This window comes from Macrotis lagotis, chromosome X (assembly GCF_037893015.1).
Source record: "Macrotis lagotis isolate mMagLag1 chromosome X, bilby.v1.9.chrom.fasta, whole genome shotgun sequence".
Taxonomy (NCBI): Eukaryota; Metazoa; Chordata; class Mammalia; order Peramelemorphia; family Peramelidae; genus Macrotis; species Macrotis lagotis.
In genome coordinates, this window is record NC_133666.1 from 138978529 (window position 1) to 138994955 (window position 16427).

The 16427-nt window shown below is 35.6% G+C and overlaps 1 protein-coding gene across 5 annotated transcripts in view; it reads left to right on the top strand.

The window, feature by feature from the left end:
* The window catches only part of SDK1 (sidekick cell adhesion molecule 1), a 1240677-nt gene that overhangs the window by 933963 nt on the left and 290287 nt on the right, over positions 1–16427 (top strand). For all 5 annotated transcript variants that reach the window (XM_074200552.1, XM_074200555.1, XM_074200553.1 and 2 more), the window contains one exon: positions 1729–1910. In XM_074200552.1, coding sequence (XP_074056653.1) covers positions 1729–1910 — 182 coding nt within the window. The remainder of the gene's footprint in view (positions 1–1728; positions 1911–16427) is intronic.

Consider the following 16427-nt stretch of genomic DNA (forward strand, 5'->3'; position numbering starts at 1 on the left):
AACATTAAGCTATTATATAGTCAAGTTGTTCTTTAGCTACAATTCAGGCGACTTTTTTGTTATTGATTTTGTTTCTGACCTGTTATTTCACTGGTGTGGGAAACTCCCTGGTGTAGAAACTGTCTCCATCAGTGCTGACCCAAAGAATTCTCATTTCAGAGAGCTGCCTTGTGCCCTGAGAGATAATCTTGCCTGTGATCATAAACTAATCTGAGTCAGAAGCATGACATCCTGGTCTTCCTGAATTTAATTCTGATCATTTATCACTTAAATAATGCTGCCTCTCACTATCAGTGTGCCATTCATTAACAATAGTTATATGTCAATTAATTTTTGCAAATCAAATCATAACCCTGAGAAAAGCTAAAACAACAAAGTCTGTATGCTGTGATTATGCAACAATGATGTCACCCAGTGGATTGATGCTGAACCTGGAGTCAGGAAGATCCATGTTCAGATCCAGCCTCAGACACTTACTAGTCATGTGACCCTGGGCAAATTAACTTCAACTGTCTTTGACTCAATTTACTCATCTGTAGAAATGGGGATGATAATAATAGTTCTTACCTTCTTGGGTTGTTGTGAAAAATCAAATGAGATAAAAATTATAAAATGTTTAGTAACATAGTGCCTGGATTGAAGTAAAAACTATATAAATGTTAGCTGTTGTGATTATTATTATCATTTAAAGTGTTCTAGGGGGAACCTTACTGTCAAGTAACCCTATAAATGCTTCCTTTTTTATTGCAAGTATAGACCTTCCATTTCTTGTGTTTTGTTGGCTTGCATTTTTGTCACCATTTTTTAAAAAAGTGGAAAACAGTGGAAAATATTTAGATATTTTATAAAGTACTGTACTTCATTGGAAACCTGTTTGAACCCTGGCTCCTCTAGCTGAGTGACCTTGGGAAAATCACCTAAGTTCTCTGAATCCACTTTCCAAATTGAGATAATATTTGTAAAACCTTCTTCTAACTTTAAATACTGCATAAATGCTAGTTATTTTCACAAAATAGTAACTACAAAGGGCTTCTTAACTAATTTAAGGTGCTATACAAGTATTATTAATATTAATAAAAAGATGCTAAGTACTTCAAACAATGTTAATTGATTAATAGAAAAACAATTTCTTTAGTAATTCCTTAGTCTGAAAAAGTTTGTGCACTTTCAAAATCACATTTATTTTCAGAGCCTCTCTGTCTCTAGAATCACTAGAGGGGGATATAAATGGTTGCTTAGACCCCAACATGAAGGGATCTATACAGTTAGCCTCTTTTTATATCTGTGCCCCATATTTCAGAGTAATAACAGAAAAGCGTTACTCAAAGTGAATTACAGCAATACCCTGATAAAAATCATGTCTGGAATTTTTGGTACTAAGTCATTGTATTTACTAGACAAGTCACATTTAAAAAGCTATAATTTTTCAGCAGCCATAAAACAATATAAAATACTGATTTTGTTTAGCCTTGAGCATATAATCTTAGTGGGATCAATTTATAAATCCTTTATCAGTCAAGAAGCATACTAAGAGTTGGTTTCTTGATCTCAGTGATTCATATATTTTTTTTACTTCAATCTTTGTGCAATTTTAATAAAATAGGTAATATTTTATTTTGTACAATTCTAATAAAATAGATAGCTGTAACTCTGGTGAAATCCCTTTACCAGTCCACATATTTGTTCTAATTTGTTCTTGCCTCCTGTTCCTTTCTTTTGTGCCTGTAGGTATCGCTTGGCAGGCCTACCTGGTGAGTATCAGCATAGGAACATTACTAGCCCAGAGATTAACTACTGCCTGGTGAAAGACTTGATCATCTGGACCCAATATGAAATTCAAGTGGCAGCTTATAATGGGGCTGGTCTGGGAACATTCAGCAGAGCAGTTACAGAATATACATTACAAGGAGGTAAGCTTGATTCCCCAATCAAAATGTAATATTAGTAGATTTTTTTTTTTACATAAGGTTATTGTGATGTCAGAATTTGCTAAAGTTAATTAAAGCTTAGGTTTGGTAAAGTTCTAGGAGGAGATTATGAATCTTTGAATACAATCTTAATAAGTATTTGCCAAGTGAGTAGAGAGAGAGTCTTTCTGATGGATATTTAGTACAGTTAATCTGTCCTCAAAGTATAGAAGTCAGGTGAGCTCAATGGCAGTCGGGCACTGTGCTAAGGTCTAGGCTTACCAAGAAAGGCAAAAACTGTCCTTGGCTTCAAGAATCTCATAATGGAATAGAGGAGAAAACAGGCAAACAAATTTGTACAAGCAAGATAGAGGCAGATAAATGGAAGATGATCTCAGAGGAAAGGCATTAGTATTAAAGAGGAATAAAGAAAGACTCCATGAAAAACATGGCTTTTTAACTAAAACTTGAACAGAGCCAGGGAGGTTAAGAGGTATAAGTGAAGAAGAACATCTCAAGAATGGGGAGAAATTAGTGAAAATGGAATGTATTATTTATGGAACAGTAAGGAGGCCAGGGTGACTGGATCATAAGAGTTCATGAAAAAGAATTAAATTTTAAGAGTCCTGGAAAGGGGTCAAGTTATGAAAGACTTTGAAAGCCAAATAGAGGATTTTATATTTGACCCTACAGAAGATAGGAAGCCACTGGAGATTACTGATTAAGGAAATAAGATGAATTGTTCTGATTCAAATAAAGACTATCCAAATTGCCATTTTTTAGGTTGTTGTAATGGCCATGTACATATACAAATATATTTTTCACTTTCTGTAGCAGATATATACCTAAAAAGTTATTTATGGGTTGAAATTTGATTAATCAGATAATTTACTCTTAAGTAAAAAAAAAGCCAAATTCACAAGTATGAAATGAGGTAGGCATGGTTGGAACAGCAATTTGTCTAAAAAAAATTTGAGAGTTTTCATAGACTGAAAGTTCAGTATGAACCAGCAGTGTGATTGTAGCAGTCATAAAAGTTAATGCAATCTTGGACTGCTTTAAAGAAGGCCTAGACAGAACCCATATAGACCATTATGTTTAATTCTGGGTCACATGATTCAAGCAAGAGAATGTGCTACAGAATATTTCAAGGAAGGCCACCAGGATGGTATAGGGCTCCCAGTTGTTAAAAACTGAGGAATGTTCATCCTGGAGAAAAGTAAACTCAGTTGGGGAATGATAACTGTCAAATATTTGAAGGGTTATCAGGTAGAGGAAGGGAGATTAGGTTTACTCTTTTTGGCCCAAGAGGGCAAACATGGGAGAACAGGTGGAAATTACAGATAAGGCAGTGTTAGAGGTAAATGTAGGCCTTATGTAAGTACAAAATTTCTAACAATTAGAACTAATTAAAAATAGAATGATCTTCCTGGGAGGGTGGTGAGGGAAGAGTTCTTCAGGCAGAGGCTTCACAATCCCTTTTATGTGCTATAGAGCATATTCCTCTGGAGCTTGGATAGGATTAGTTGATTGCTGAGGTCTTTTCCAACCCTTAATTCTCTGATTTTGTGATTTTATTTTTAATTTTTTTCCCCCCAGCTATGTGCAAAAACAATTTTCAACATTTACTTCCAAATCCTTGAGTTCCAAATTCTCTGCTCTTCTCCCACACCATTCTGCAAGTTATTTGATGTAGGTTAAAAATGTGTAGCCATGGGGCAGCTAGGTGGTACAGTGGATAGAGCATTGACCCTGGAGTCAGGAGTACTTGAGTTCAACTCTGACCTCAGACACTTAATAATAACTACCTAACTGTGTGGCCTTGGGCAAGCCACTTAACCCCGTTTACCTTGCAAAAACCTAAAAAAAAAAAACCAGTGTATAGCCATGAAAAATATTACTACAATAGTTAGGTTGTAAAAGTAAACATAAATCACACATACACACACACACACACACACACACACACACACACACACACACAGAGAAAGAGAAACTTCAAAAAAAATAAAGTGAAAAAAGTATGCTTTAGTCTGTATTCAGACACTATCAGCTCTGTCTTTGGGATGGATAGCATTGTTATCATAAGTCCTTCAAAGTTCTCTTGGGTCACAGCATTGCTGGGGAAAGATAGATACTTCACACCTGATCATCCTCTAATATTGCTATTGCTTTGTATAAGGTACATTTCCCATTATATCTGCTCCCATAAGTTTTTTACTGAAAGCATCCTGTTAATCATTTCCCATAACAGGACAACATTTCATCTCAACCACATACCACAATTTGTTCAGCCATTCCCCAACCACACATCCCTTCAATCTCCAGCTCCCTGTCACTAGACAAGAACTGCTATAAACATCCCTATATAGCTAGATTCTTTTCTTTCTGTATTTCATCTCTTCTGGAATATAGACCTAGTAGTAGCACTGCTAGGCCAAAGGGTAGACATGGTTTTATAGTCCTTTGGGCATAGTTCCAAATTGCTCTACAGAATTGTTGAATTATTTCACAACTCCTCCAATAAGTGCATCAATGTCTCAACTTTCCTACATCTCTTCTAACATTTGTCCTTTTTCTCCTTCTGTCCTATTAGCCAGTCCAGTAGGTATAAGGTAATACCTCAAAATTGTTCTAACCTGCATTTCTCTTTATCAATAGTGAAATAGAATATTTAAAAAAATATTTAAATAGATTGCATTGTTATAACATCATCTGACAACTGTTCATATCTCTTCTCATTTATCAGTTGGGGAGTCACATTAAATGTGACTTCGTTTTCTATGTTTGAGAAATGAGACCTTTATCATGAAATTTGTTTCAATATTTTCCCCACAGTTGCTATTATTAGCTATATTACCCTCCATCCTATACCTCCTTACCGCCATCTATTCTATTCTCTCTTCTTTCATCCTGTTTCTTCTCAAAAATGTGTTGCATCTGACTACCCTCTCCCATTATCTTCACTCTCTTCTATCACCCCTTACACTTCCCCATCACCTTACTTCCATCCCTTTCCTCTCCTATTTTCCTCTAGAGTAAGATAAATTTCTATGCTCAATTGAGTGTGTTATTCCCTCTCTGAACCAATTCCAATGAAAGTAAGGCTCACTTCTCCTCACCTTCCCTGTCTTCTACTCCACTGCGAAAGCATTTTCTTGCCTCTTTTATATGAATAATTTACTCTATTCTACCTTTTCTTTCCCTCAGAACATTCCTTTCTCTTCCAATAACTCCATATTTTTAATATACCTTCAAATTTAACTCCCTCTTGTGCCTTGTCTATATATATATATATATATATATATATATTTATATATATATATATATATTCCTTTTAACTGCTCTAATAAATGAGAAAGTTCATATGAATCATCAGTTTCATCTTCCCATGCAGAAATACAAGTAGTTCAACATCATTAAGTCCCTTATAATTTGCCCATCTCATCCCTATTCTCTGTGCTCCACCTGAGTCCTGTACTTAAAGATCAAACCCTCTGTTCAGTTCTGGTCATTTCATCAGAAAAGTATGAAACATGCCCATTTCTCCTGAAAGAATATGTTTAGTTTTTCTGGTTAGTTGATTCTTGGTTGTAATCCAAGATCTTTTACCTTCCAGAATATCATATTCCACATCTAACGAGCCTATAATGTAGAAATTGCTAAATCTTGTGTTATCCTGACTGTAGCTCCATGATATTTAATTGTTTCTTTCTGGCTGCTGCAATTTGGCTAGCAGTTTTCATTTTGGGAATCTCTTTCCGGAGGTGATTGGTATATCCTTTCAATTTCTGTTTTACCCTCTGCGTCTAAGATATCAGGGCAGTTTTCTGGATAATTTCTTGAAAAAATGAAGTCTAGGCTCTTTTTCTTTGGTCATGACTTTCAGGTAGTCCAATGGTTTTTAAATTACCTCTTCTTGATCTGTTTTCCAGGTCAATTGTTTTTCCAATGAGATTTTTTTTATTTTTTTGTTTTTGTTTTTGCAAGCTTTGAGTGACTTGTGCAAAGAAATACAGCTAGGTGTCTGAGACTGAATTTGAACTTGGGTCCTCCTGAGTCCAGGGCTGGTGCTCTCTCCACTATTCCACTTAACTGTCCCTCCAAGGAGATATTTCACATTTTCTTCTAGTTTTTCATTCTTTTGGTTTTGTTTTATTGTTTCTTAATTTTTAACAAAATCATCAGTTCTCCTTAGCTCCATTATACATTTTAAGAAATTATTTTCTTTGGAGAGCTTTTGTATCTCCTTTTCCATGTGGCTTTTAAAGCATTCTTCTCTTCATTGGCCTTTTGGATTATTTTACCATTTGACTTAAACTCATTTTTAAGATGTTATTTTCTTCAGTATTTTTTGTGTCTCCTTCACCAAACTGCTGACTTAGTTTTCTTGATTTTCCTGCATTGTTCTCATTTTTCTTCCCAATTTTTCCTCTACTTTTCCTTACTTGATTTTTAAAATCTTTTTTTGAGTTCTTTCATAGCCTAAGACTAATTCATATTTTCTTGGAGGCTTTGGATACACAATCTTTAACTTTGTTTTCATCTTTAGAGTGTGTATTTTGATCCTTTATAGTAATGTTATTTTCTGTGGTCAAATTTTTTTCTCCTCTGTTGTTTGCTCATTTCCGCAGCCATGGATTTGATTTTTGACTCTTTGTAAATGTGGGGCTCTGCTTCCAGAGTGCACTGTCCCAAGCTTTTGAGGATTTTCCCACCTATTTTCAGGAATACCCTCATGGTACCTTGGAAGATCTTATGAGAGACTTTCAAGATCTTATGAAAAGCTCAGATTCCTCTCCTAGTCTGTGTTCTGGTCTGTGGATGACCACAAGCATTCCCCTCTGCTCCAGGGCTATGAGGAAGTCTCTGTTCTCCTGCAGATAGTACTGTGTTGTACTTCTGCTCCTTTTCCTAAGACTGGGGCCCCAGACAGCGACCTGGATCTGAGTGTGAACAAAGTCACAGAGTCCTACCTCAGGGATAGCTAAGAGACCATTACAGTCTCCCTGACTCCCTTACCATCTGTGGGCTGAACACTCTGGAAGCAACTGCCAGTTGATTCCCTTCTGGGTGACTCCCCAGGTCTTCTCCTGGTCCCCTGAGTCTGGGTCTAGACTCAGACCTGCTCTCACTCTGGTACAACAGAGTTTTCCTGCTGATCTGCCAAGCTGTCCTGGGCAATCCCTGGGCTGAGAGGTCTGGAAACATCTGCCTCTCCTCCCAGGGACTCAGATGACCTGCCATCTGTTCCTGGATGATTGGAGCAGGTTTGCTCTGGCATGAGCCAGGCTGCATTGTGGGCCTTTTCTGACCATGGTGCAAAATGCCTTTGGCTGAAAAATTGTTTCACCCTGTCTTTTTATGGGTTCTGCCACTCTTGAATTCTGTTAGAATCATTATTTAAAGGTATTTGGAAGAGTTTGGGGGAGAACTCATGGGAGTCCCTGACTTACTCAGCCATCTTGGCTCAATTTCAATGATTCTCTGATTTTAAGGGTAGAAAAGGAACTTGTTCAGAAATCCCTCTGTGAGTTCTTTATTGTTATTGTTATTTTTATAAGACTATGGGGTTAAGTGACTTGTCCAAGATCACACAGTCAACTAAATATTGAGTGTCTGAGGCTGGTTTTGAACTCAGGTTTTCTTGATTCTAGGGCCAGTGCTCTCTATGCAATGTGTCACCTTGGTGTCCTTGTGAGTTCTTTTGCAACAAGAACTGTCTCTCCCTTATTTATTTTTTGGAAAGTTTCATTTTCATTTATTTCTATTTTTTTAAGATTCTTATGCATTTCTCCCCTCTTCTTTATTCACACTATCACAACACTAGTTCTAGTGCAGTGCTTTTTCTTGTTTGTTTGCTTTAGCTTCCACACTCTCTCCATGCTAATTCAGTGAGTAATCTCTGTCTCTCTGTCTCTCTGTCTCTCTGTCTGTCTTTCTCTCTGTTCCTTTCTCTGTCTCTCTGCTTTTCTTTGTCTGTCACATACATATATTGGGTATGTTTTATAATAGACTTTTGGTCAAAACCTTTGGTAATTCCCTATAATCTACCATATATAATGCAAACTCTTTAGCCCTCCATTGTTTGGCACCATTGCTACTTTTCTAGCATTATATGATACCACCCACTTCCATAGAGTAGATTATTTGACTTCCCCAATACATATCCCATGTTTTCCCATCTTTTCTATCTACAATGCTCTCTATTCTTCCTTGCCTTTTGAAATCAAACCCAGCTCAACTGTTTCCTCCTTTATGAAATCTTTGCTATTCTCCTTAGGCAGGAAGTCTCCTCATTCATTGGCAATCCCAAAATGCAGAAAGCATTTTATTTACATGTTTTATTTCCTATCTTAGCTATTTGTGTGTCTCTATATTCAATTGTACTGCCATGGAAGTAGGAATCCTATTTTACTTGATCTTTGAATTCACCTATAGTGATGAAGACATGGTGGTGATTGAATGACTTTTTATCAGCTTTTTTTTACAGTGGCATTATTGTTGTGGATATTTGTTGTTGGTCAGTAACATATCTATCTCACAGAACACAGATAAATGGTTTATGATTCATAATGGATTTGCTTTGTTTTGATTGTAATTCTGTATGATTTATTTTTTTAAATTCACAGACTTTACTAGAAACAAATTAGGATAAAAAAAGGTCCTAAGCAGAACCTCATAAAATCTATACAAATGAAATGTGTCTACCCTTACCTCAAATATTTGAAGACTTTCTTAGTAGCATATTTCTTTATTATTTTCTAAAAGATTTTGGTCTTAGATATAGAAATAAATAAGTTAACTGAGCCCTAGGAAATGTTGCTTATACATTAATTTCACTGTTCTGATATTGAAAGGGATAAGTTTTCTATTCACACCACTGTATGTAAATTAGTCACCCAGATCCTTGCCTGGAGAATTTGTTTTCACACAGACTTAGAAATTAGTTTTATTTAGTGATTTGTATTCTCTTCTGATTCGCAGGTGTGATTTTATTTGCTTGAGCATTTTACTACAGTAGCCTGACCTTTTTCAAATAATAGGGTTTCTCACTGCCCACTTCTTTCCCCAAACCGTGCCTCAGACCTAATGTTCCTTGATATTACATGCTGTTATTATCATCCTTTATTGATTGGCTGTCTGTTGTTCTATATAAGCCTATAAATTCTCCCTTATAAATTAAGTGTTGTCAGTTCTGCATTCAGATTGACTAGCAAGAGTATTCAAAATGCACGCTAGTCCATGAGATCTGTTCCTCCTCAAGCAGTTTTTAATTACGCTTTTGAAATGGGAATAACTGAAAACCTGAACAATTCTGTGTGGTTAATATGGTTCAGAAAAAAATGAAATGAAATTTAGAAAAGCCTAAATGACTCTAGTATGGTTATTAAATAATACTGTATTGCTATGAACTATGCTTATTACATAACTCTCAAAGTGCACTGGAATCCTAGAAAAGTAACACTATCTTTATATATTATCTGTTTTGAACTTCCCAGTCATCGAAGTTAGGTATTAGTATTTCCCCAGTTTATAGATGAGAAAACTGAAGCCCAGAGAAATTAAATGACTTGTCCAGGGTCACACAGCTACTCATTGTCTGAGGTACAGTTTGAATTCAGGGTGGTTTTGTTTTTGTTGTTGTTTTAGATACACTCTATTTAAACTCTAGATAAGACTGCTTCATAATGAGGTCATTTGGAATCTGATTGAATCATTGAATGGGTATGCTGATTTAGGATCATAGTACCATAATTACAAAGTTTAAGTTTTTTTTAATCCATTTGCTAAATGGATTAAACTGGATTAACACTAAAATGTTATTAACCAAAATTATTTTTTTCCTTTGCACTAAAGTTAGTGAAATGGTGGAGAAATATTCTTGACTGAGTTGGGATTTAATATGAAGACTGCCTCTCTGAAAATTCCTCTAAGAAACTAACTTGGCCAGAGTTTGGAAGGCACCAGCTCATATTTATTACCTTCTTCTTGGGTCTGAGATAGAATGGTAGTACCAGAACTGGTGGGGACCTTAGAGGTCATTGAGTCCAATTGCTCCCCAAGGGACTAAAAGATGGAGAGAGGAGAAACAGAGAAGTGGGAGATTCTGCTTCCTGCTGGTCCATTTCAGCAGACTGAGATTGCGGATGAGGTGGATGGTGTCATTTCTTGTGATTACAGATTATCCCTAACCAAGGGAATCAGATTGGGGATAGGGATGAGGATAGGATAGTGAGAGAAAGAGGGATAAGGATAGTGTTGGGGTTAGGGATGAAATGGGGAGAGGAAGATGAAGAGAAAAACAAGAAGGTAAAAGAGGAAGGAGCATGGAAATGGGAATACAGAGAGAGACAGAAGAAGAGGGAGGGGAGTGGGGAAAGGGAAAGGGTTGGTGTATGGGGAAAGGAAGGAAGGTGGGGAAAAAATGGATAGGAGTGAGGATAGGAATGAGGAAGGGGATCTGAGGAGGAAATGGGAGGAACTCTTGCTGAGAAAACAGCTTCTAACTATGCAAGTGAGCCCTTTTTTTCTGCAACTTAGAGTTTTAGGGAATTGACTAGAGTATTGAGAAGTTAAGAGACTTACTTGCCCAGGATCATATAGTTAGTGTTTGTGAGAAGTAGGATTCAAACCTCAGTTTTTCTGGTTAAGATTTGCACTCTATCCATTATACCACACTATCATAAAAGGAGTAAGGGATTTAATTCTTGATATATTTAAAGGCACTTTAGTTCCTTTGACTACTTGTCATGAACATATTTGTAAGTTCAAAGTTGCTAAAAATACCAAAAAAGCCAAACAGAGCAGTGGCTCTAGAGTTCATCCTCAGGACCTGAGTTCTAATTCCACCTCAGATTCTTACTATCTGCCTGACCATTGACAAATCATATAATTTCATTGGACTTCAGTTTCTACATCTTAAAAATGGAGTGACTTGGATGGTTTCTGATGTCCCTTCCAGCTCTACCATTCTGAGCCTCCAACTTTTCTCTAAATCTGTCTTTAACTTCACCTCAATATTTCCCCCTGCCTTGATCTATGTAACTCCATTATACTCTTATGTCTTTTGTTCTAACTTGTTAATAAACCAGTGATTTGTCCTATTTAAAAGCCTCTCAAAGCAAGTAAACCTTTTTATTTAAACATATAGGCCCACCAGACAAAAATATATGTTAAATTATCTGAAATAATCTCCCATTTCAATCTGTCCTTAATTGAATTCCATTTTATAATAAAGATCTAGTAATTTATTCTTTCACTATTCCAGATATATATATTTGAACCTTGAATCCTCTTCTAAAGAACTGTTTTAAATCCCTGTGTGTTTTGAGGAAAGTAATTGACCAAATTTCTTCTTAATAATATGGAGATTTGAAACTCAACTAAACAATTAAAACATCATCAAATGCATTTCTGAAGTTTGTGTGAAAACTGGTAGAAAGAAGGGATTTATGAGTATAAAAGTATCTGAAGCAGTCAATAACTGGGTCTCAATTTATAATGTATATGATGTGTCATCTTATTGCCTACTAAATAAAATTTGAATTTCTCAGGTATATAATGTATATAATGAGGGTACTGGACTAAATGGACCTCTTAAATCCCCTTTCATCTATGTTCATATAATTCTGAGTAAGCTAGACAAGTAGCAAACTGTCATGTGAGTTAGGGGTGGGGAAGTAAAAAGTAATGAGACATTTCATTGTGTGTTCTAAAGAATTTAATCTTGTTTCTTGATAGGCATCCCTAAATAATGCTATTAGTCTATCATTTTTTCATCAGTATATTTGTTTTGGTTTTTTTTTGCAAGGCAAATGGGATTAAGTGGCTTGCCCAAGGCCACAAGGCTAGGTAATTAATAAGTGTCTGAGACCGAATTTGAACCCAGGTACTCTGACTCCAAGGCCGGTGCTTTATCCACTGGCCACCTAGCTGCCCCTTTCATCAGCATATTAAAGAAAAATAAACACCTTCACTTTATTTAGAATATTAAAATTTGACAAATTGTAATATAATTGTATGATAAATACAAATCTGTATTTTAAAAAATTATCAGTCAACTCTCATCAAATAATAACAATAGATAATTATAAGGCATTTACTATGAATAAAATACTCTGCTAGGATCTGTGGTGTTCACATACCACCTCTTGACCTTAATCATTCATTTGGGGAGATAAAATAAACATATAAAAAGATAAATAGCATTAAAATGTAAATAATAATCCAAGACATTGAAAGAACAGATGTTCAGGGCAATTCTCAATTACCAAATGAGCTAAATGGATAATTATTGCTATGGGACTGGAATGATCAGAAATGGCAGTGTGGGCAAGATGAACTTTGAATTGGTAAAGAATGGGTAGGATTTGGACCAGTGGAGACAAGGTTCTTCTAGGTATTTGGGAGTATATGGGTTAAAGTACATCTGATTTGCACCAGGGTTTCCAGAAGGTGACAAGTTAAGGTAAGGCTAGAAAGGTACATTGTGTATAGATTAAGGAAAGCCCTGAATGGAAACCTGAGAAATTCAGATTTTATTTAGTAGGCAATAAGAAGACACAAAAGGATTCTGAGCAATGTAATGACTTGATCAAAGCAGTATTTGGGAAGATTTAGCTGATAGCCATGTATAGGACAAATTTGTTAAGGAAAGTGACAAGACAAGAAAAGGTAAATTAATACAGGATTCTAGGTAAAAAGCTATTATGTGCATGAACTAGAGGGGTGAAAAGTGAGACTGGAAAGAAAGAGTCATCTTTTTAAATTGTGAATTATAGATCTAGACATAGTAAGGACTTCAGAGGGCAGCAATCCAACACCCTTGTTTTACAGATAAGGAAAAGGAAACTGGTTGGGCCATTGAAGAGTTGCGAAGTTCACACAAACAGTGAGAATCAGAGGCAGATTTTTAAAATGAGGTCCTCTAAATGCAGAGTTGGTTTTTTGTTGCTTCATGATTTCTTTTGTTTTAAGATCATCTTTATTTTCAAACAAGTTCCCATCCTTAGAGTTGCATCCAGAGGGACATATTCAGTGAGAGATTATGAGTGATGGAGAATATGAGTGATGAATAGATGAACTTAGACCAAAGATCCAATAGAACAATATGCACATGAGGCCCATTTCCTCTGGAAAACTCCAGAGTGGAATGTTCCCCTCCACATGATATGCTGAAAAAGAAAATTTAGCAGATTATACTTGAACATCATAGAAGAGTCAATTTATTTAAGGTAGGTGAAAATTTTGCTTCCACTGAATATTTTGTAAGGAGTTGGTCCATAATCTTTACATTTTAAACTACTTAAATTTCTTTGTTTGCTATAAATGCTGAACATGCATCCTTCTTATCTGTATCATGATTTTTCCAGCTGTGTCTCATTTTCCCTGATTGTGTCTTTCAGGAATTGTTGCCAGATTTCTGCATAGAGATTTTTTTTATACATATGAACCAGGTTCCCTACCAGATTTTTTCATTACTTTCTAGTGTATGTTGTCTTAAATGTTTGAATCTTTCCTCATGAGTAAAGGATACGCAAGGTTTCTACTTTTTCATGCATAGACTCACTTTTCTTTTTTTTAAAAAAAAAACTCATGTATATAGGTCATTTCTCCTTTCCCACTTCAGTTAACACCAATTCTTCCTAAAACTCTCACTATAGAGTGAAGCGTTCTCCACATACTTCCTTTGAGAGAAATTGTGCTTTTTCTGTTTTCATATGTTCCCTTAGTTAATTTTTTTTAATTTTTAAATTATGTAGAACTTCATAAAAAAAACCACAGAAGCCATTCTGAGCTCAAGGTACATATAAAAACACAGTGAGCCTGATTTTGACCTGTGGGTGATAGTTTGATAATCCCTCAATCATACATATATGTTTCTCACACTCTGTATTTTCTGATATTCCTTGTTTGTTTCTTTGTTTTGTTTTGTTTTTTTAGGTTTTTTTATGAGACAAGTGGGGTTAAGTGGCTTGCCCAAGGCCACACAGCTAGGTAATTATTAAGTGTCTAAGACCGGATTTGAACCCAGGTACTCCTGACTCCAAGGCCTGTGCTTTATCCACTATACCACCTAGCCGCCCCTATTTTCTGATATTCCTCCACAAATTAATCATGTTAACTCCTTTTTCCTTTCCACTCTCTTACTGTCTTACTTCCCAATGGATCAATTCTTTTTTTAAAAAAAATTGAAATCTAATTTCTGCTTTTTTCCCCTCAAGATTCCTTCACCATTATAATCTTCTCTTCAATTCTGTATGCTTTTCTCTGTTTCCCTGTATTGTTTTCTTTCTTGGTGCTCCTTTCTTGGTTTTCATCTCCTCTCATATAAAAAAAAATTCAAGGACAAAATTAATACTCCTCTTTCATTTGGTTCACCTATAATTTAGTTGACTGAGAGGTTAATGAAAACTGTAATGATGAACACTATGTAACTTCACCCCAGAGAAGAAGGCATCACTAAGTCAAGGCCTCGTCGTTCTTTAGACATGTGTTCCTGTCAGCCATGGGGCCATATTCCATTCTTTACACCAGCTAAATCCAGAATACATGAAATGAGGTCAATGATATAGGGCATTTCCAAGAGAGAGAGCACTGTGATTGATGCTGTGGTTTAAAAAAAAAACCCAAAATATATACGCTTCCTCCACAAAGACATATCCAGGAGCCCCAATGTTCCCACAGAGCAGATTCAAATTGGGAACTTTTCTCCTTGAAGAGTCATGTGTGTGTGTGTGTGTGTGTGTGTGTGTGTGTGTGTGTGTGTGTGTATATGAAACCAGATGGTACAATCCAGTACTGAGCTAGGCACTGAGCCTAGCATTAAGGATACTTCTTTTCTTGGGTTCAAATCCAGCTACAGACACTAGCTAGCTGTGTGACCCTGGGCAAGTCACTTAACCCTATTTGCCTCAGTTTCCTCATCTGTGAAATGAACTGAAGTAGGAAATGGTCCTCCATTATCTTTGCCAAGAAAACTCCAAAGAGGGTCATAAAGATTGATTGAAATGACTGAAGGAAAATAAATCTGTTTATTATAAATATATATATATATATATGCACATATGTATATAAATACATACATATACTATGTTAAATTCTATATACTATGTACTTCGGAACCAATTGTGAAACACTGGAGACACTGGCATAGAACCTCCCAGAATGAAGTGACTATATCAAAGAAAATACTGTGCCCTGTGAGCAAAGTAGAAATGCAACAATTCAAAAGAAATGGGAGATGTACAAATTTAGAGACATCTCCACTCCAAATGTTCACATGGACTATCATATGGACCTCTGATAGAGCCTTCTGAGCTTGTATTGATTTGATCAAAGTCAGACACATTATACCTTGACCCAACATAATGATGTCACTTTGGTCCTCTTTGAGCGCAAACTTAGTATGTATTATATGTATGTATGCATATATATATATAATGTATTTACATATATATATATATAGTACATAATATGTATATATATAATTATATATTTGTGAATATCATGTGTATGTGTATAAAAACACACCTAATGTTCATAAAATTGCAAATGAGACAAAAGACCCATGGCCTAGTTTTTTGCTCTGCCTCTGTAACTTTGGGTCATTCAAGACTCCTTAAAGTCTCTCTCTTCATTATACCATAGTACTATTATAAGGATCAAATGAGAAAATATTTATGAGAATTAATTGAAAATGGTGAATATATTGTTTTTGTACTTACTATATGGAAATGTTTCTAGAATTGTAGATTCATAGAATCTGCAGGGAATTCAACAGCAATTTAGTTTTATCTTTATTGGAAACATTAGTACTCTCTACAATGTCCCAATAAATGATAATCTTCTGGTCAAAGACCTCTAGTGATAAAGAATTCACTGCCACTCCAGGAAGACCATTTGATTAGTTATAATTATTTTATTTTTTCTTTTGCCACTATAATTTCCAACATTAGTCCCATTTGCATACCTTGATCTAATCATACCTGACTTACTATAAATGACTCTGAATGAATTTTGTGTATTTCCAGAAGTCAAATACCCCTCTTAAAAAATTAAACTGCCATGAGTATAAGCCCTTGACAAATGTTTTGAAGACAATTCCCAAAGAAAAATTCTAAACTTATCTAGCAACCTCTCTGGGATACCTTTTCTTAGCTCAGCCTTATACTCCAAGCACACAATTTGGACCTTCAGGGGAGTGACTGCTTCCTTGGGTTCCAGGATTTTACTGTTAAGTCTACATTCTTAACACTATAGCTTGAGATCCCACTAGTGGAAAGTTTTAATACAGCCAGGAGACATAATTAGCTCAAAGTAAAGGCATTTATTAAGAAGGAATAGTAATTACAAAACATTCCTCCATAATCCTGAATTGTACTCTTAATACAAAAATACTACCACATCCTTGAGTAAAGTGAGGATACACATAAAAATACAACAGAAATGACTCACATAGAGGCAACTCATATCTTTGGTCCTGAACAACCCTGATGTCATTTTTCTTCCTCTGGG